Source organism: Varanus komodoensis, unplaced genomic scaffold, assembly GCF_004798865.1.
Source record: "Varanus komodoensis strain SLA01 unplaced genomic scaffold, ASM479886v1 scaffold33, whole genome shotgun sequence".
Classification (NCBI taxonomy): Eukaryota; Metazoa; Chordata; class Lepidosauria; order Squamata; family Varanidae; genus Varanus; species Varanus komodoensis.
In genome coordinates, this window is record NW_025335817.1 from 5,569,648 (window position 1) to 5,589,894 (window position 20,247).

The 20,247-nt window shown below is 44.9% G+C and overlaps 1 protein-coding gene across 2 annotated transcripts in view; it reads right to left on the bottom strand.

The window, feature by feature from the left end:
• Positions 1-20,247, bottom strand: part of DMXL2 (Dmx like 2) — a 79,757-nt gene that overhangs the window by 49,073 nt on the left and 10,437 nt on the right. For both annotated transcript variants that reach the window (XM_044438949.1, XM_044438948.1), the window contains exons 2-9: positions 15,119-15,241; positions 13,100-13,171; positions 10,999-11,077; positions 8,871-9,051; positions 6,923-6,989; positions 3,322-3,500; positions 1,395-1,584; positions 270-444 (exon numbers count right to left, since the gene is read on the bottom strand). In XM_044438949.1, coding sequence (XP_044294884.1) covers positions 270-444; positions 1,395-1,584; positions 3,322-3,500; positions 6,923-6,989; positions 8,871-9,051; positions 10,999-11,077; positions 13,100-13,171; positions 15,119-15,241 — 1,066 coding nt within the window. The remainder of the gene's footprint in view (positions 1-269; positions 445-1,394; positions 1,585-3,321; positions 3,501-6,922; positions 6,990-8,870; positions 9,052-10,998; positions 11,078-13,099; positions 13,172-15,118; positions 15,242-20,247) is intronic.

A 20,247-nucleotide genomic window follows, 5' to 3' on the forward strand; every position in this document is an offset into this window, starting at 1 on the left:
TCACGTCCAAGCCCCTCCTGCTGCAGGACTCGAGTCCTGTCCAGGACCAACCCTGCCCAGATGCATCTTGAATGCCTGAATTTTGGGACAGCCAACGACTAACCGTTCTTTCTGTGCTGGCTATAAGGGACAGGGGAGGGTTTGGCCTGCAGCGTCCCAGCTCTGAGATTGTAAGTAAAGAGACAGACCAGAATCCAAAGTCTGAATTCCTTCAGTATCCCTAAGATAAGCTATGATGGGGATGCTGAGGAACAAATCGCTTGTGTTACCTGTCTTGGGGTTAATGCTTGTTGCGATGTGGAAATGACACAGGGCATTGGCATGGTGGGAAATGTGGCGCTGGACTTCATGGGTTCCCAGCTGATTGGGCAAATCTTCCGTGTGGGTTATCAGTACTGACGATCTTCGCTGACCCTTCCTCAAATTCTTCAAGTGATGGATGGTCTAAAGCAGTCGAGGGAAACAGAAGAGCATCAGAGATAATATTTTTCTACTCTAAGTACAAAGCTGGTTGGTCTGTCATCATGTGCAAAACCCAGACAAGATGCTTTTTCACTTCCCTAACTTTTAAACCATCAAAAATGGTTTGAAAAGAAACTCCTTGTCAGTTCCAAATAAGCAAACTAAAGCTTGTCTAGCTGGTTTGTTTGCAGATCAGGGCTTGTTTGAAACCCTAGTTGAATCATGGTTCCCACGTAATGGCAAGGCAGGAACTGGGCAAAGTTGGTTTATTCCTATGCAGAAGGAGCTCTGGGGAGCAGCATTTTGCACGGACTCCTTTGTACTCCTGTGTGTAGTGCTAAGCCTGGGATGCGCGTTGCCCACAGAGCGCCCAAAGCAGCAAAACGTGATTCGGCGAGTAAATCAGAGCACAATCCTAAACATGTTTACTCAGAAATAAGACCCACTGAACTAAATGGGAATTACTCCCTAGTAAGCACACTTACGATTGCAACCTAAAAGTCTTTGGGGAGCTAACAGGGAGACTGCCTTAAAGTGTTCCACGTGATTGCCAATCCTGAAACACATCCTCTGAAAGTCCCCATTTACTGAGTTTGGGTTTGGGGGGCATTAGACATATTGAGGACAGCTCTCCCAGCCCACTGGCACAAACATGCTGAATCAGCATAAAGCTAAGAATAAAACACAGTCACAGGATAGCCCCGCGAAGATTCATATTCCGCTAGGGAGCAGTTCCATGCTGTCCAAGAAGGAGGTGCTTGCAGGCACTGCCAAATCAGACTGGAGGAGCTCCATGCGTCTTTGAGAGCTGGGCAGAGATACTACCTGGCCTCTACTGCTTCCCATCTCGGCTGGTTTTGACACATCTGCTTCTCCATCCTTTTGCTGAACGACAATTCTAAGCCTCTGGCCGTCCGGTGATAGCGCCCTACCTCCAAAGCATGCTGAATGTTGTCCTTGTGCCTTCCAGAGTGCGAGAAGCTGGCACTGCTGCTAATGCTGGAGGTGCTAGTTTCACAGATCTGCTCCCCCAGAAGCGTATCTTCGGGCAACACGGTCTCTGCCCACAGCCGGCAGATGCCGTCGTGGCACGAGGTCAGCAGCACGTTGCAGACAGACCCCCTAGAGGCAAACACAGGGATTACCACTTGCAGCGTCAGGGCCTGTGGGACCGGGATGGAGCGGAGAGGGTGGTTCTGCAACGCACAGGTACGTGCAGGACCATCAAGGCCTTCCTGTTAGGCAGAGTGAGGCAGCCCACTGAATGTTCCCCCTGAGCTGCCCTCACCCCCATTGCCACCGGTTTTTCTGGAAAGCGGAAGGGCGTGCCACCTCCGACAGCCACTCCCCTGTTAGCAGTGCTGAAGGAGCATCTGATCACCAGTCCACGTGGCTCCCATCACGGAATGGCTGGAGGCACCATTTTGTCCTTCACCTCAGACAGAGAAACGACTTACGCTGGCTCTGATTATTACCAGCAAAATAGGGTCTGAGGCATCTGACCATGAGGTATTTATCTTCTCTCTTAAAAAAAAGTTGCCGGTTCAAGGTTCCAGACAGCGATTCCTTCTACAAAGTGCTATTTTTCTTTCTCAGCTGTCACTCTGCATTCCACAGCTACTGGGCATGCATAATCCTCATTGGGGTGACTTTTTTTTTGGCAGGGCAAGTTGCTCTTTAGTTTTTTTGCCTAAAAAGACCCTTTCCAAAAAGCAAAAGGCAAAAAAAGCCCTTTCCGAGACTTCTGTATATCTCTGGTTTGCATGTCAGAATCCCATTTCCTAGCAACCCTGTTCTTGGCTCCAATTCTCTCAACACTGACTACCTGAATTTGCTATTAGAAAAAGCAACCTCTTACCATAAAGTTGCTTAGATCAACAGGGAACCCATTATTCCAATCTTGCTAAGACCATTTATCATGGCCAAGGTCATAGAATGGTGACATTAATTCAACTACCTATCTTCTCCCTCACTCTCTGTACAGTAACCCATTCCTACCATACAGAGATTTGTTCTTGAAGCTGAAATAGGGTTTCAAAAGCAGTTCCTGATACAGCAGGGAGGACAGTAGTCTGTCCATCCATCCGTCCCTCCAATTTTTATAGCACTCATTAACATTCCCCTGGGATAATACAAGCCCTTCATAGGAATCCAAGGCTACAATCCCTACAGGTTTAGTTGGGAGTAAATCCAAGTGAGAATTATTTCTGAGTAAATAAGAGCAGGATTTGCGATCCACAGTTGACTAATACCTTTATAGCACTGACCAAAATGCCACAAAAGAGTGCGGAAACTTTTACATTTCCCAGCGGACTTGTTCAGTTGAGGATCCGGCCAGCCATGACCCTCTCGGCAGACAAAAGTTTTCTGTGGCGCTGACTATGCAGACATTCTGAGCACCACGTCCTGTAGCTTCCGACTGCCTTGCCAACCCTCTTGCCTGATGAGGAGGCTTGGAGTTTCTGAAAGCCTGCACATTTTTGTGAATTTTGAGGTGGCTTAATGAAGGTATTACCACAAGATGGAATGTGGAATTCTTCCTATGGCCAACACAGCTGCCTCTGGGGGTGAGGAGTCTGGTAACACTGAGAGCCAGTGTGGTGTAGTGGTTAAGAGCATGGGACTGGGACTCAGAGGATCTGGGTTCTAGTCCCCGCTCAGCCATGGAGCCAACTGGGTGACTGGGCCAGTCACAGACTCTCAGCCCAACCTACCCCACAGGGTTGTTGTTGTAGGGAATAAGATGGAGGAAGAGAATGATGTTAGCTGCCTCAAGCCCTTTGTAGGAAAAAGGCAGGATATAAATCGCAATATAAATAAAATAAATAAACAAACATTTCTTTCCAGGATCATTCTAACCTGGGCATAAACTTGCTTGTGTTTCGCCATGAAAATCCAGTCACTGCTCGCGGGTGTGCCAGGTACACGAAGGCAAAGTGGACAGGCATGGAGGCCTTCCTTGGTTCCTCGACCTCCTGGGGGAGAAGCGATGATTTCCAGCCAGTCATCGGATACCAGACTTTTAGAAGACAATCATCCTAGACAAACCAACACACAGCAAATACGTAAGTGTAGAGATAAGCACAATTTTAAGTAAGACACATAAGTAAACAGCTACAGCGGGCATTAACTGGAAGAAGGCACTGGCTTGAGCAGAGGGGAAGCAATTCAAAATCTCCACCCCGCGACTTGTAGGAAGAAAGAGGAAAGATGCTACCAAACTATTCTGGTCTGGTAGCAGGCATCTCTTATAGGGATAATTTGAACCATTCCTTAGTTTTAAGACACAGGATTGCATTATGAGATTGCTTATATTTTATTTAACATATGCAGATAAATCAATCTAATGTGTCAATTACATTAAGTGAAACATTAACTGATGGCCATTTGCTGGGACAAAATCACAAATATATAGTCTAGTGTTTAACATATAACTATTTTATTTTATTTAAAATGACTTTTAGGCACCCTTTAATGGTAAACTATTCTCAAAGCCATGAATAATATAAAAAAGAAAACAAGACAAGAACAAATAGAAGAGAATCAACCAATTGATTGAAAGTCAATTAAAATGTTATAAAATCAGGAAGAACTAATAAAACCTAGAAGCTTCAATCAATTCTTTATTTGGTGATTGACCAGCCAATTAATAAAACACAAAATGACAATTAGCTAAAACCTAGAACCTTTTCTGCAGACAGTAGAAAAGCCAGCAGAAACAAGTCATCTTCAAGATATTCCAGAAGGGCAAAGAAGGGACCTGAAGAACCCCTGATGAAAGCAAATTCCAGAGGCCGTGTACTCATCAGCATAACTGCTCTTGGACGTGAGCAGGTGAGAAGGGCTTCCAGTGATGACCACAGAAGAAGGGCAGACTGTATGGAAGGAGATGGTCCTTCAAGTAGCTCAAGCCCAAACCATTTACATCTCCAAATGTTAAAACCAGCACTTTAAATTGCACTTGGAAACATGCTGGAAGTCTGTGTGGCTGAGACAGGATTGGCATTGCCCCAGCAAACTCCAACCACAGCCAGGTGGCCATCACCTGCACCAGCTGGGGTTTCTAAGCCATCTTCAAGGGCAGTCCCAAGGGCAAAAGAAAAAGTCAGAAACTGCATCCAGAGAGATCCAGAACAAGGATTTACATTCACAAATGAACGGTCTTGAGTGGTACCCTTAGTTAGCACCTGAGATAGAGACATTTTGCCAAGAGTTGTGGTCCAAGAACATCTGTGGGGGTGCTGGTATGAGGTAGCCATGAATCAGCTCCCTTCAGAGCAGCAGCCTGCCAACTAGAAAGAAGTTCACAGCTGCATTTTTGCACGATGGTTAAGGCAGAACTGTAAAGATCCCTAGCGGAATGTTCACTACAGCACCCTTGCGCATCCTTGCGCAATCGCTCCTGCTTAGAGATGGGAAGGCCTCAAAAAGAATTGGAAAAAATTAGTGAAAAGAATTCCCCCACCTTTTTTTTAAAAAAAGGTAGAGTTTTTAAAAGTTGGGCTTTTCCCTGCCAATCTTTCCAGGGCATCACGTGTCTACTCCCACAAGGCTCATCTGCCTGCAACAACTAGGAACTCACAAGGAAGGAGAGAAGTGTTGGCCAGGTGGGAAAACCCCCTCGCACTACAGCCAGAACAGGACTCCCCACTTACCTTCCCAAAACAAGCCTGGAAACCAACTTCAAAACCTGCCTTCTGACAGTGCTGGTGAGATTCTGGTGACTGCATCCAGCCCCATTCAGCACGCGCTGCGTTGCTGTGAATGCCCCAAATGTCACCCTCCCACTTTCTGCACACCTTGTACTACATTTCTAGGCATCCTTGTGACCGACCAGTTCCCTGCATCATCTTTTGGACACCTGGATAAAAAAGCTGGAGAATACGGTGCTCCTTCTGCTCTTAGTTACCCACTCCTTATAGGCAAGATGTGAATTTGCTGCAGCATACCTGTCTGCCCAAGTAGGGTGTTTTCTTTTCATACCTTGCCTGTGTTCAGCCATAGGACTCCCTTTTCTGACCGAAAAGGCTGAGAAGCAATTATACTGCCTATACTGAAAACATAATGGGGTATGAAGTTTGGATAATGAAATTATGCAACGAGATTATAGAGCTTTCAAAGGACTATTCAAAGCTAACAGATCTTCTTTTTCTTCTTTTTTAAGGCCAATCATTTTGGAAAGTAAAGCCAGCAAGGAAACAGAGGTTTCAGCCAGGCTAAGAATGCTGATCCCCGGCGTAAATGTAAGCCGGCCACATGCAGGAACTAAAATGGAAACCTTCTCTGGGAAAAGCAGAAAATGGCTCCCGAGACCATCTGCTTCCGTTGTTTAGTCACAGAACTCTGGCACGCCATATGAACAGGCAGAACAGATGGAGATGAATGGGGGAAGAGAGCCTTTGCAAATCTTCCTTCAGGCCAGTCAAGATTCTTGGTTATATGTAATATTAAGGGAACAAGAGGGAGGGTTGAAAATATCGTCGCATTGCATGCCCTCTCCCCCGACTTGGTCTTGGCTGGAGAGCTGCATATACAAGCACGTTTGTTGCTCTATGTAGCCAGGGAAGGCAATGGTCTTTCTGTTCCTGCGTCTGGGATCCCAAGGCCCCTGGAGGCCATGGCCCGTGCACAGTTTTTCCTGAACTGACTGACTGCTGCACAAACAAAGCACTTCTCGTCTTAGCAGCCTGGGCACCAGATGCACGCCGACACTTAACTGCAGCGTCATCATCAGGAGCTGCCATTCACCGAGTCCCAAGATCACCTCCTGCTCTACCTTAGCTGCTCTTAATTGCTCTGGAAGCCCACTCCTGTGCCCTTTCCAAGCATGGAAGCCGTAACAAAAGCAGGGAAGTCCAACCATGGAAGCCAGGAAGTCCTGAGCCATGAGCTGAAGACAGTGGGAGTGGAATCAGGTGTTCCCGGGCCATTCTGGGCCAGTAGGCACGCTGGAACATGGGGAGAAGGTTGTGGGTGTTCTTACAAAAGGGCTGTCAATTGGGGGCGGGCTCATTCATTAAAAAGTCTGCCATGATGTGCACAACTGATCACAAAACACTCATTTCTAGAAGGCAAGCTAGCGAGTTAAAAAACACTCACTCAAGATCAAAGCATGAGGAATGGGTTTAGCTCCAAAATGCAAAAGCGTACTTTTGAACTCAAATGAAGACGGTTTTGGAGGGCAGGAAATCACCTTGTAACACTCCAGCATCTGAGGTTATTTTAAAAGATAAATAAAACATCTTAGGAACTAAAATGACAATCCTGAGGGGCAGGGGGCCAGCTGAGTGCCAGGAGCAGGCATCCATGGAAAACCTGCTGCCCAGCGCCACCAGACCAGAGACCAGAGACATGAGTATTTGATTTTGGGTTAGAAACAGAAGAAAATAATTCAATCACACTGTTCAAAAGAATCTCCTGACACGTGGCACAGCTGGAACTTGCTCTTTATGGGCCTTACCTTCCCAGCTGTTGCAAAATATTCACCATCTGGCGACCATTCCATCAGATGCACAGACACAGCAGTCCTAAACACAGCACAAGGCAAGAAAGCACATTTTCCAGTGGAAGGGAAAACACTACTAGAAGCATCCACTACTCTAAATGCAATGGACTTTTATAATATCAAGACAAATCTGCTAAGGCAGACCAAATTTATTTCCATCATCGAAATCTTGCTATGCAACAACAACAACTTATCATAGTCAGTGACCAGCTCGTTCTTAATAAACAATTTACAAATAAAACATAGATTAAAATATTCCAACTATTAATTGGACAAAATATCAATAAACAAATGATGCAAAATTATTTAAAATGATCAATTTTTAATTAAACATTTAAAACATCACAGACAATCTCTTTGTGGATCTTGCAAGCAGCTGCAGAAGAAGCTGTTGACCAGAAAGTAGTACATACGGCGCTTCCTGGCCCCTTCAGCATGAGATCCGCCTGGAACCTTGCTATGCTCACAGTGCAAGATGGCCAAAATGACGTAATGGGTGCAAGGCACTGCACATTTTAAAAAGCAACTCTATTATAATGCGAGACCAGCCTCAACCAGGCTGGTGCCTTTGGTAAACTGGTGAAACGGAACTCTGTGCCTTAAGGAGCTCAGAGGCCGTATCATCACTACTGAGACCTCCAGTATTTAAAGGAAGTGCTAAAGATTGTTTACTTTCTTCAAGAAGGAATCTCATGTTAAACATCTTGCGTATCAGACTCACCAGCAACAAGAGGGTAACTCCTAGATATACCAAACAGCAGCAAGAGTGTCCTAGACATTAATTTTTTAAAGCACAAAATTCTCCATGTATTTCAGATCAGAAAGACTAGCTAGTCTTGCCAGAACGAAGCAATCTGACTATTTAGCCATATCCCAACCCTGGTTTGGAGGACCAGAAATGTGTCAGAGCTTCGCACGGTCCCCATTTTCCCCCTGTCTTCAGTAGCTTCATTGGCAGTCCTACATAAATCACAATGGGCTAGAATATTCCAATTATAGGGTTCTCCAGAACTACAATATTCAATCTTTGGTTTGTACTGGCCCCTCCTAAATCAGAACTTAGAAACCTACGTCGAAGTGCAGTTTCCAGCTCTACTTTGGAGCAGTTGCACAAACCAAAGTTTGCTGATTCAAATACCTCTGCAAACTACGGTTTGTGCTAAACAGGAAATGGGAATGGAGGTCACATGTCAAAAAGGAAACTGGGAGCATGCAAGGCCGTGAGTTTTGTTATGTTTAATAGTTCTTTTCTTGAAGAATAACTCCCTGAAGTCTGGAATGTGCCAGGAATATTGTGCCTTGTAAACAACACACAGATATAAACAATCTGTCTGCTATGATCAAGCCAGGATGTCCTTAGGGAGCCATCCCGTAGGGAGGTGGGGGGATGTTATGTGGAACAAGGGCCTTCTTGACAGTGGCACCTGGCCTCTGGAATAAGCTTCACCTACGAGCATTTTGCTGCCAGGCAAAGACTCACCTTTTCTCCAGTTATTTTAAGCATGGATTTTAAGGGCGACTGGTTTTAAAAATGACCCCATGTTTGGTTTCATTGATTTAAGTTTAAATTGTTTTATTTAATGTTCTATATTCCATTTTAATGTTGATATACTAGCTTTTTATTAGGATTATGTGTTAATGTGTTTTAAACATGTTGATTTAATGTTATTGCTTTTAGGAAGTTGTTCTGTTTTTATATTGTGAGCCACTCAGAGAGCCCAGATATGGGCTATTGTAGTGGCTTAAGTCCCTTAAATAAATAAATTCATAAATAAAATTTTTGTTGCTCTTTGGCATTGGACTTCCTGCAGTATTCAGTCTTGGGATGGAGGGTGATGGCTTGAAAGATGTTGGAGTGCACGAGGAACTCTTTAAGCAGCTGCCCACCCATCACCAAACTTACTTGCACTGCCAGACACATTCCCAGTCATTTAAAACAAGAGGAATTTTATCATCTTTGCCCTCAATGTCAAGATCCTTCTCTTCTTCTTCCTGCTCCTCCTCCTCCTCCTTCTCCTCCAGGATATCACTAGCTGGGGGAGCCCATAATTGCAAATAATCTGTTGCTGTCAGCAGCCGGTTCCCTGGAAGCACAGAAAGTTTATGTGACATAGAGAAGAGAAATAATTCTTTAGCACTGCCATCTGACGTAGCTTGACACAGGAGGCGACTGTATGCACAGATATGCAACGAAAAGGAATTATACTAAGGGAACAAACCTAAGCCTGTGCAGACACAAAAAGTCCCTTGACAAAGTCCTACATGCCCGGCTAGGGGATTTGGGGAGCTGTAGAATTTTTTTCTGTCTAAGCAAGCACAGGACTGGATCCCAGCATAAAAAGTGTTCTTTTCCTTTTTGCTACTATATATTCAAGTCTATTCTAGAGGTTGTAAGATTTGGTGCATGCTTAGTTAATCATTAACTAAACAAGGAGAAGATCAAGTCCCTCAGAGCTTCCCTTCTTTGCCAGTTTGTAAGCCTGGTCCACGCCTCTGTTACCTTGCATAAATCAACTTCCAACTGGTCTGACACTGTGGGTTGTTCAGGCGTTAAACAACCCACAGCCAATGGAAGAATTAATTGAGCAGAACTGTGGGTTGTAATCCCCCCAGCATCTGGGTTCACATCCTGTTGGGCTCACAGGGAACCCAGCATTCCCAGGTGGACCAACTGGAAAGATACTCTGCAAAGTGGCAGGAGCGTAAGCACACAATTGGCAAACTGCAGCCTAATCAACCTATCCGTTGCCACCATTATGTGTGAACTGGGTCTGCCTCCCAAAATTCTGACCCACTCAGCCTTAAAGCAATCTCCCCCAACCTTGTGAATCCAACTGGGCAACCTCAGGACAGAGGTTGTTAAACTACAATGGCCAAAAACCAGATGGGTAAAGTCAGCTTTAGGCACTCCTTTTATGACAGGGGCATGGAATCTTGTTCCATTCTTTATGGACGGCTTTCCAGACGTTACTGGAATGATTCTCCTTGCCCTTGGCACTCCGGAGAGGGACACCTCTTCACTCCAGTGTGATGGAGTCCTTCCATTCTGCACCATCGCTCTTTGAGAACAAGGATGCATCCTACCAACACGGCCACTTCTGGTTTAGCTCCCACCCAGCCTGAACCTGACCGGGCTCAACAACTCCAACATGTGGCCATCTGCCTGCAGGTTTATCTAATACCTCTGCAAAGTTCCCACAAGGCACCAAAGGCGACTTATTTTATATTGTTATTTCTTGTATTTTAATTTTATGTTGTGAGCCGCCCCGAGGCTTTGGCGAATGGGGAGGCATAGAAATGTTTTAATAAATAAAATAAATAAATAGAATGGCCGACATAGCATCACCCAGGGGCATGGTGGGAAATCCAAAGAGCAGATCCCCCAAGTAGGCCCTGCCACTAAGAAGCCAGAACCAGGGCTTGGGCAGGCATAAAGGGGGATGAATGAGCTGGCAGATAACACATTTGGGGTGGCCATTTTGCTTGGAGGACCCCCCAGATAAGGAGTAGGTTCTGGTGTGGCCTACACACACTGAAAGCCAGTGGGGCACAGGAGTGAGTGTGCTGCTCTGGGACCCAGGAGATCTGGGTTTTATCCCCACAGGGCCATGAAGTGCATCGGCGGCCGTTCCCTCTCAGTCTAACCAAGGCCAGAGGGTTGCTGTGAGGATAAAATGGAGAGGAGCAGAATGAACATCATTAAGCCATCTCAGGCCCCTGCAGGACAAAAGTGGGCTATAAATCTAATAAAGAAGTAATCACATTTATACAGCCCCCCCTTCCTCCCTGGCAACTCACATTAACAAGGCGGGAAAGACTAGCACCCCACGGATCGTCTCCATGCTTGGGTGGTGTGATGCTGCCTACGGAACATGCTGGTGGGAGGCAGGCTGAGACCTCCCCCAGAAATGATGCCCAGCTGCAGCACACTCAGATCGCTGGGAATCTCAACATCTGCCTTGAAGAAGAGCACCCACTGATATTCCGCCGTTAGGATGCTATGAAACCACTTACTGCCGATCTCACATTACCTTGAGGATCCCAGGCTAAGTTGTAGGTCATAGAACTGAGGAAAACCTGTCCCGTTTTCAGCCATTGACACTTCAGTAGCTGCAGTGTAATATCAGAGATTTATTTTACAAGGCAGAAAAACCACATGCCATTTGCATTTGTTTTTGCATGCTGTATAAACCTGCGCTTTCGATGATCCTGGCTTGCCAAGCCACGGGGCAGGACGAAGCAACCCCGTCGCTGCCGAATAGCATTCTCCAATGATAATGAGAAGCACCAATAATGCAGTCCAATTAAGCACCTTCCAGAAACAGACCCCAGTCACAGCCCTGCCATCAGCACAGCCAAAAATGTGCTGGCACGCCTTCCGTTCTGCATGAACAGCTAATTTATTTGTACATCATTAAAGAGGAGGGGAAAATTAGCTTATGCTCCATTCCTTCATTAGAAAGAGCAAAACTAAACATCTGCAGAGAGAAAACACCTCCCCTTCCGCCTTGCTTGTACAAAAAGATCTACTTGAAAATTCTGCATCGCAGTCAGACCTGCCTTTGGAAAAAATGTGTCTGGTGAATTAAAAAAAAAAAATAAGCCTTGGATCAAAAAGCTGCACTCCATGGACAACTGATGTTGGAGACCACGTGCCATTGCAATGGTGGCCGGAGAAGCAATTCTCCAGCGGATACTGCTGGCCGCCAGCTTGTGGCAGGAGGAAGAGAGGCTTGTAAAACTTACCTGTGGGTACCAGGAAGCAGCGGTGCAGGTATGGACTGCAGCAGCCAGCACCGAGGGCAGACGGGAGGGCCTCCTGGGTTGCCCATCAGACGGCACCACTGCGGGCTTTTGGGAAGGCTTCAAAGACCTACTTCATCCCAGTCTCCCACCGTTAGGGCTGATGGACTGTTCCACTCGGGAGCAGCCAATGATGCTGCAGCCTTTTATGTTATTGTGGGTGTTCTATGAATCCCCGCTGCCTAACAACTGTGTCAGATCATCAGCATTATCAGCATCATTCGATGAATTTTAATGTTCTGAACTGCCTTGGGAGGGCAGTCTAGCAATATTTTAGATGGCCCAACTTCCAGTCCTTAGGAGTATGTCCCGGAAGGATAGGCAGGAACCCCCTTCCTGAAGCTGAAGACATTGGGGTGGTGGGGGATCTGCATTCCTGCCCCTGCCCCTCAGAACTGCCAAGTCACCTCAGATGACCTTGTAGAGGTCAAAGAGAGAGACTTCCAGTAGGTAGGGAAGGTCAAGGAATGATTGGGATCCACTGTATTCGGACTCCTCGCCATCCCATGGCAGCGCTACCTCTCTAAATAGTCTGTCCAGAAGGTGGAAAAGTAAGCAAGGAGGCCAGAGATCCTTGGGGACCTCTGAGACTGCAGACTTCTCTCCAGGAGGTGGCAGTCTCCTAGGGGGGCACTCCCAATCCGTCTGTTACGGTTGAGTGGACAGTTGCTAACTGGGCTTGCGGCCTCCACGCACACCAAGGCGACTGCCCACGCGGCCACCAGGTGCTTCTCCTCCCAGCTCACCTTCACAGCATCCCCAAGTCCCAGTGCTGTGGAGACTCCATCTCACTGGGTGCCACTGCTGGAAACGAGCAGTGGAAGTGGCCCATTCACCTGGGAAAAGTGGCTGGCACCTTTGCTCTCCTCCTGTCCCCAACACGTTCCCTCTGCAGCTCTTCTGTGATTGGGATGGCCGCCCTGTGTCTGAGGCAGCAGAGCCCCAGCTGCGGGAGGGGAACGTGCCAGGCAGAAGAGCTGAGCAAGGAAATGGACTGGAGAGAGAAGCATAAGCACACTTCCTTTTGTATGATATTTCTGCCCAGCAAATGTCCTCCTTAAAGCAGGACTTTGCAGCCCCAAAACAGGGTGCGAAGAACATATGAGCTGGCCATGGCAAGCACGGTCCCCAAGCCAACCACAACCAGCCCAAGACAACCCGCTTGCTCCAGAAAGTCTCTCTACAGTCTCTCTTTATATTGTTTATTTATGCATTTTAATTTATTTGTTTGTAAGCCACCCCGAGGCTTTGGCGAATGGGGCGGCCTAGAAATTTTCTAAATAAATAAATAAAGCTACCAAATATTTATACCATATAATAAATACTTACACAATTTCTCTTGTGAGAATTTACCCCTAGTGGTTCAAAGATACACACAGCATTTCCGTAAGAGGCCGCAATCTAAAGCAAAGTGTATGAACAAAACGTTAAGAGGGTATGAACAAAACGTAAAAACATAACACTGAATATTTTACTATTTAGAGATACCAAATACAGCTCCTACAGCGTTTTACATACAAGAACACATTCTGGCAGACTTGAGGCTAAATTTCGAGGGATATACTAAAGGAGGAACTTTACTCCTTTGCCCATTCAGAGAAGATCGTGGAAAACAGCAAATGCGAACTGTTTGCAATATATGCCAGTTCCAAAATGGGCACTCAAAGCATATAAGAAGAGATAAAGTCCTGCTTAATTCATTAAAACACCGAAGTGCTGATTGCCACACCAGCCACTTACAATGCAACAAGGAGGGAGAATCACGAGAATTAAAGACAATTGCTTATTGATTGTTTCTGTGGGTTGCAGTAACACTGGCCTGAGCAGCTGTCCCCGCCCCACACTTCTTGAGGGTCAGAAAAAGCTTGTGATGTGACGCAAGGAGTTGCAGTCGGGGCTGGGAAATCAGGCCGCAGCAGCTTTTCCAGCAAAGGTCCCCTCTGCAAGCTGCCCCTAGCCAACTTTCCCTCTTTCCTCCCCTGCAAAGGCATGCAGGGGTCAGAAGGACGGGCACAAGCACCCCACTGCACATCAGACTTCACCCCACTTGCACCACGTTTGGATGCAATCCCATGTACCTCCTTTTTTTGTTAGCTTCAATGCTGCCTGAAGCGAAAGGGGAAAAAGCCGGATGCAAAGTTTCAAAATGCGACAAGTAAACCGTAAACGAAGAATGATTATGCTTGCTATATTTTAGGGGACAGAGAAGCATCCGCTCAGGACTAAACAGATAAATAGTTCTGTCTTCCGAAAACAGATACAGCAAAATACAGAACACTGTTGGCCAACTTTTCTTCTTGTTCGCTTCACAAAGCAGATTAAACGCTGCCCTGGCCTTCTCAAGCAGCCCTTTGTGAAAGAAAACCCCTCTTTTCTTTCTTACACTGCATACACTCTAACCATGACTGATGTTGTTAAAGAAATCAATCTGCTTTATCCAAGGGATGGCTTGACCCGCAACTGGTCAATAAATAAGGAAGTCAATTAATATTAAACCATTTTCCATGACAAACACCATGAATGAATAGGTATGAAATGAGCAAAACAAAGTCACTGGGGATGCTTTGGAGCTTGCTCACCAGCAAGCCACGAGGGCTACCGAGGAGCAATTCTATGCATGTTTAGACTTGCTCCTGTCGAGACTCGCATGGGATTTTGCAGAAGTATGGTTTTAAAAGGAGAGTGAAACCAATTAATCCAGGAAGTGAGAATCAGTGGCTAGCAATGATAGCAATTTATTTGCTCAAAGTTCATTGGCAGGGCACCTCTGGGGAATCCTGGAGTGATATAATCAGAGATGGTAGAGCTGGAAGGGGCCCATGACGCCATCAGATCCAACCCCCTGGTCAGTGCAGGAGAGAGAACATGAGCAGGAATTTGTCTTACGCTCATGAGCTATTCTGAGCATCTGTCGACCACTGTGGTAAGAGAATTTTGGACCAGGCAGGCCTTTGGTTGGATCCAAGGGACCCCTCGCATGTTCCTTGTCTCAGAAATATAGTTCTTATTCATACATAACTTCAAGTTAGTATTGATTCTATTCTTATTATTGGTTCTATTGCAATGGCAGCTTCCATTGTATTGTCGTATTGACTATATTGTAATCCACCTGGGGGGCCTTATGGCTAATCGGGCAACACAGAAATCAAATAAACAAATAAATAATAAGTGATTTTCACGAATAAAGTCAATAAGCAATCAGCTACAATAGATGTGATTAGTCAATGACAAATTCTTAACATTGGCTTGTGGATTAATGTAAAGTTTCAGCTTAAGTATTTAAACATTCCTCCTCCCCCTTCAAAAAAAATCACATCTCCCATTTCTCATCTTCTTTGAACTCCTTACCCTTCCTTCTTGGGAACATTCCACACAGCTGACTTGGATGTTTCCATGTTTAGCACCAGGAATAATTTGCACACATTCAAAGTCATTTGCCAGAATAACAATATCGCATCCGGAGCCATACGCCTAAAAGAAATTTGTGAAGCAAAACAAAAAACTGAGCTTTTTGATCATTTAAATCACATACTGCCCAAATGCATATTTTATTTTTAACTTGTCTTCTAGATCTTCCTACAATAAATAGCAATGCCACAGACAGAAATGTTTTAACATCATAGTTCAAGGATGAAAAGTTCTGGGTTTAAGAAAAATACATAAGATGTTTAAAACATTTAAAGATAAATACTAAATTTATCTTAAGTAATAACTATATTATATTAAATAATTTGCCTATAGGCATGTTGGCCTGAAATGGCCCTAAATGCCTCAAACCGCAGTATTAAGCCTCTGTTTAATTTCTGGAGTTATATTGGACTACCATGAGCCAAGACTGGCGGCTCCAGCAACAGTGGAATGGTATATCCACTCTGGGTATCTATCCGAACTCTAAAAGAGCTTTGTATCGTGTTGACATTTTGAGGGAGTGGCATTCAGGACCATGGACAGCTCTAAGGCTGCTCCAGCAATGGCTGGGACAGGACAGGACACCCTGTTGATATTCAACCTCAGCTAATTACTACTCACATAACTGACTTCTTAGTTATTGATTCCTCTTCCCATATATCCCCAAATCTGCTCTAGAACATCCCATAATCATCTGGCTGGAGGGGTCTGCAGGGGAAGGGAGGGATCTGTTCCTTAGCAGACAGACACTTATATCACTTTTAGGACTCTCTGTACTCATTGCCTTTATGATCTTTCTGTCTATCTGAAAGATTCCCAAGGCTCCTACAGTCTTCTGACACGTATCCCTTTCTTCTTATACATGTGGGAACAAATGACACTGCCAAGTGGAGCTGGAAGAAATCACGTCAGACTTTGAAGATTTAGGGAGAAAAGTCAAAAAGGGAGAGGAAGAGGAGGTTTAAATAAGCTGCTGTGGGATGCTTGCAGGAAAAAGACGCGATATAAATGTGTTTCTCATCATTTAGTAAACAAAGCCATTGCTTTTTCATCTGACGAAAATCATCTGCTCTAGTCTCATCATTACTTTTCTATACCACCCAAGAGCCAGAACCTGGTTTACAAAGATCGCAATTCTAAAAGTGCATTACACAGGTTTAAAAACCCTGCCATGCAAGAATACGAAGAGGCAGCACAAAGAGCCACATATATGCTGAAAACAATGTTAAATAGTCAACAATAACAAACAGAATCTAACCAAGTCAGTCCCCATCACCAAACAAACATTACAAAGCAGTCAAGCAACTTCAGCAGAAGCAGCATTTCTCATGGTCACAAGCCCGATACAGACCAGTCTGCAGCAACTCTGCAATCAGCCCCAGGAACTTTACATGAGCTTCAGCCTGTCATAGGACTATACTCCTAAATTCCCCTGGAAAGCAGCAGCATGGACTTTCTTTAAAAGAGGGCCAAGCTTTGTATTTAAAAGATCTTGGGCACAGAAAGGCTCGGTCCTCTGTCCTCTCTAGGGAGGGGCACTTGTTGAGACAACCAGGTATGCGCTCCTCTCTCGCTCCACCACCCCAAATGGCACTGGAAGGGAAAGCACTTTCACTGTCTGTAAAAGCTTCAGCAAATTTCTGCTTCACTTTCAGCTCAGGTCTTGTTTCAAAGAAAGCCCACACCCTACGTGGGTTGAACTCAAGAGGATACACCTTACGGAGAGCTTAGAATCTTTTCCAGCTGAGGTGCAGGCATTCTGTGGTTGTTTAATTGCCTCTTTCTTCAATTCTATGGCTTTGTTGGTTTAAGTTATGCTGGATTTTTGCTACAGTACTCCAGGCTCCATTGGGATGAAGGGCATTCTAGCCTTTAAGAGAACAATAAAAATAAAAAACCCACCCTTTATTTTTCCTGGAAACCAATGGACCAAGCAGCCAAATGGAAAGAATGAAAGTCTAATTTATCAAAATATACCAACAGAGAGATCAATTTATTTCCTATAAATTAATACAACATTTTTGTATCATCTGAGCTTGGTTAAAACTGAGCAATGCCATGTTCAGTATGAAAATTTTCTGCTTTCGGCCAGTTATCCTACTGGTGTGTTCTTACTGCATGCCCTTTTTCTAGTTAGCTTCATCACACCATTTATCTGGGGTGACCATATTTCATCTTGCATCTTAATACAAAAACAGCTGTTTCTAAGGGAGAGGTGAAAATAACATACTCTTTGCCAGTGCAACTTAATGCCTAGCCATCAAAGTCATGGAAAAATAAATTCAATAATATTCCCACTTTAACACCCCCCTCTTCAGAATATTTAGTGTAATTAACATAAACAAAAATTACCATTCAGTTTAGGAGCACAAAAGAACTGTGAGGCTGTACCTAATTGATTTTGTTTCTCTTTAAAGATAAATACATAATTACATAGTTGAGCATACTATATTCTTTGATGCACTATAGTTGTATGAGATGAGGAAATACTTCAGTGTTTCTTTCTGTTCTTGGAGGCACTAGCAATTATGATGCTAGACTTTCAATGCTTCCTAAGCATCTTAGAAAGTTTCCTCCCGGACAAGTTCACACAGAAAAAGGTCTACCTTTCCTCGCACGCCCTAGTCAGCAGCTGGTAATTGAAGCCTTGGCTCTGAACTTTCACAGGCGTTTGCCTTTGCTAGACGTTCGCCAGCCTTGAAATCAGCCCCTTGCCTGGGACAAGCTGTGACCACGTGACCAGCTCACCGTCCTCAGGTTGTTCCACTTAAAGCTTCTAGGCAGTATGACCCCGACAGGCTGCATCAGGCCACTGCCTGGCGAGCAAATTAACCTCCGCACACACAGTTCACAGCCTGTGAGTTTATACAACTAGGTCTTGATTAGTGAGGATAATGAAGCCCATCAAGTGGTTGCATTATTCGGATTCGCACTATTCCTAGTTAGAATTGTACGTAAAATATGGCAATTGGTTCCAGCATGATGGAAACAGGCAATGAGAAAAAGTAAATGCAAGTTCTTATATGTTTATGGATGAAATATTACAGTAATCATAAGATAAAAAGAAATAAATGAAATAATAAAAATAACCAGCACTTGCATTAAGATTCTTCTACTTCACTATTTTTTATTTCATGCTCTTAAATACTTCTATTCCTTGTAGTCGTTTGCAGACCACAAGAAGTTGATGAAATTTTACCATTTAAAAAAAAAAATCCCATGTGTGTTTCAAAATATTCTGCACCATAGATTGAGACATTTCAACACCTTGTTCTATTTTAGAGTTCCTAAGACCACATTCAAGTCATTCAGTCACATCATTGTTTTGCTCTAACGTAATAACAAACCTCTTTTTGTGCTCACAGAAATCTTCCTGAAGGGATCTCCCTTCTCTCCATTTTGTTAAGGGAACTTCTTAAAACAATTAAAACAAATCCTGAATATGAAAATACATTACGGAAGGCAACAGCAGATGTACGTGTGTGGATAACAACTGCATACTGAAGTCGCAGCATCTAAAACCTGAACTGCAACCAGGAATTTCCACCATGCATGCACTAGCCTCATATTAACTGAATTTTGGTTCGCATCAAATGCAACCTGGCACCATTGTACCACCTGCACTAAACAGAAAATCGTATTATTTGCACTCACTTTGATCGCAACCTAACTGTACTTCAGAATGTGTTGCGTCAACTCATGTTCTAAAATAACTAATGCATTTTCACTGAAAAAAATCCCCTCTGTCACACTCACCCAAATAAAAGGTACATCTATTAAGTTTTACACACAACTGAAGGCTGAGTAATGAAAAATGGTTCACAAAGATCTAAGCAACCAAATTAACTGATCTCCATCTTGGTTAACCATGCCTAGCAGGAGCTGCATTCCCTTGTATATCACAAGGGTCTTTATCCTAGTAAGTCTTTTGGTCAAGCCATATTGCCCCGATAAACATATGCAGCAGGGAGACCCATTCCTGCAGTGGTCATTTCTCTGTGTCTGTGTCTGTGCTTCTCTCTCTGTCTCTCAAACACACACACACGAACACTCTCTCCTCCACAACCATCTCAGTGCACAAACTGGAGAAATGTAAACCTTTCTTCCCAGCGCGCTGCTGCGATCCCATCACGCCTCCGCAGGGGACCGATACAGGGGAAAGTTGAAGAGCATTTCAGCCTGTGCTCAGTGGCTCTGGCATCTGCCAGCTGGGCAGCCGGGAGGGGCAGGACGGATCCACAGCCCACCCGTGCCCTCCCCAGCTGCTTCAGCATCAGTGTACGTGTGTGTGGTGCGGAAGGCCACTGGCTTGCTGTGAGCTCACAGGCCCACCCAGCGTGACCTCGAGGAAGAAATTTGGGACCGTATACAGAGCTGCTTGAGGCTGAGCTGCGCTCGCCCAGGTCGGGTGACATATTGGCTTTGCTATGGTACAAAATCAGCACTTCTTTTTTATGTTGCTCCAAATGTCCTGAACTCGGAAGAGCTGACTGGAGCTGTCACGGACGGGACATTTTGGAGGGCCTGCATTCATAGGGTGACCATAAGTTGAAGGTAACTTGATGGCACATAACAAGAAAATGTCCATGAGACTGAATTGTGTTAAACAAGGCTGGGGGGGCGGGGGGGGGGAGGTTGGGTTGCCTCTTCCTCTATGGTGAGCAGAAATTACCTCCAGGCAATCAGGTGTTGCAGAGGAAATCTTTTTTTTAATGGTCAGAAGTAGGTCTTATCAGCATGCATAGGCAAACAAAGATAGTCAAGCCCCAGAATTAGTTGTGAATTCTAAGTGTTCACACCGGCTTTTGCTTTTAAGATGATGCTAATGCACACTGACCCCGTGGCACGAAGGGGGAAGATTACCTACATTTTGGAGCAGTGTAAAAGAGAAGAAAGAAACCAAACTTGAGATGGTTTCCAGAACACAGAAAACACAGAGAAAAAGTAGACGGACTCCTGCAACAATTACGACAGTGTTGTGCGAGCTCTGCAGATTTAAAAGCTCAACAGAGGAAAGAAGCACAAAGCGAGCCTAAGTGCCACCCACGCAGAATCTGCTCAGCTTGTAG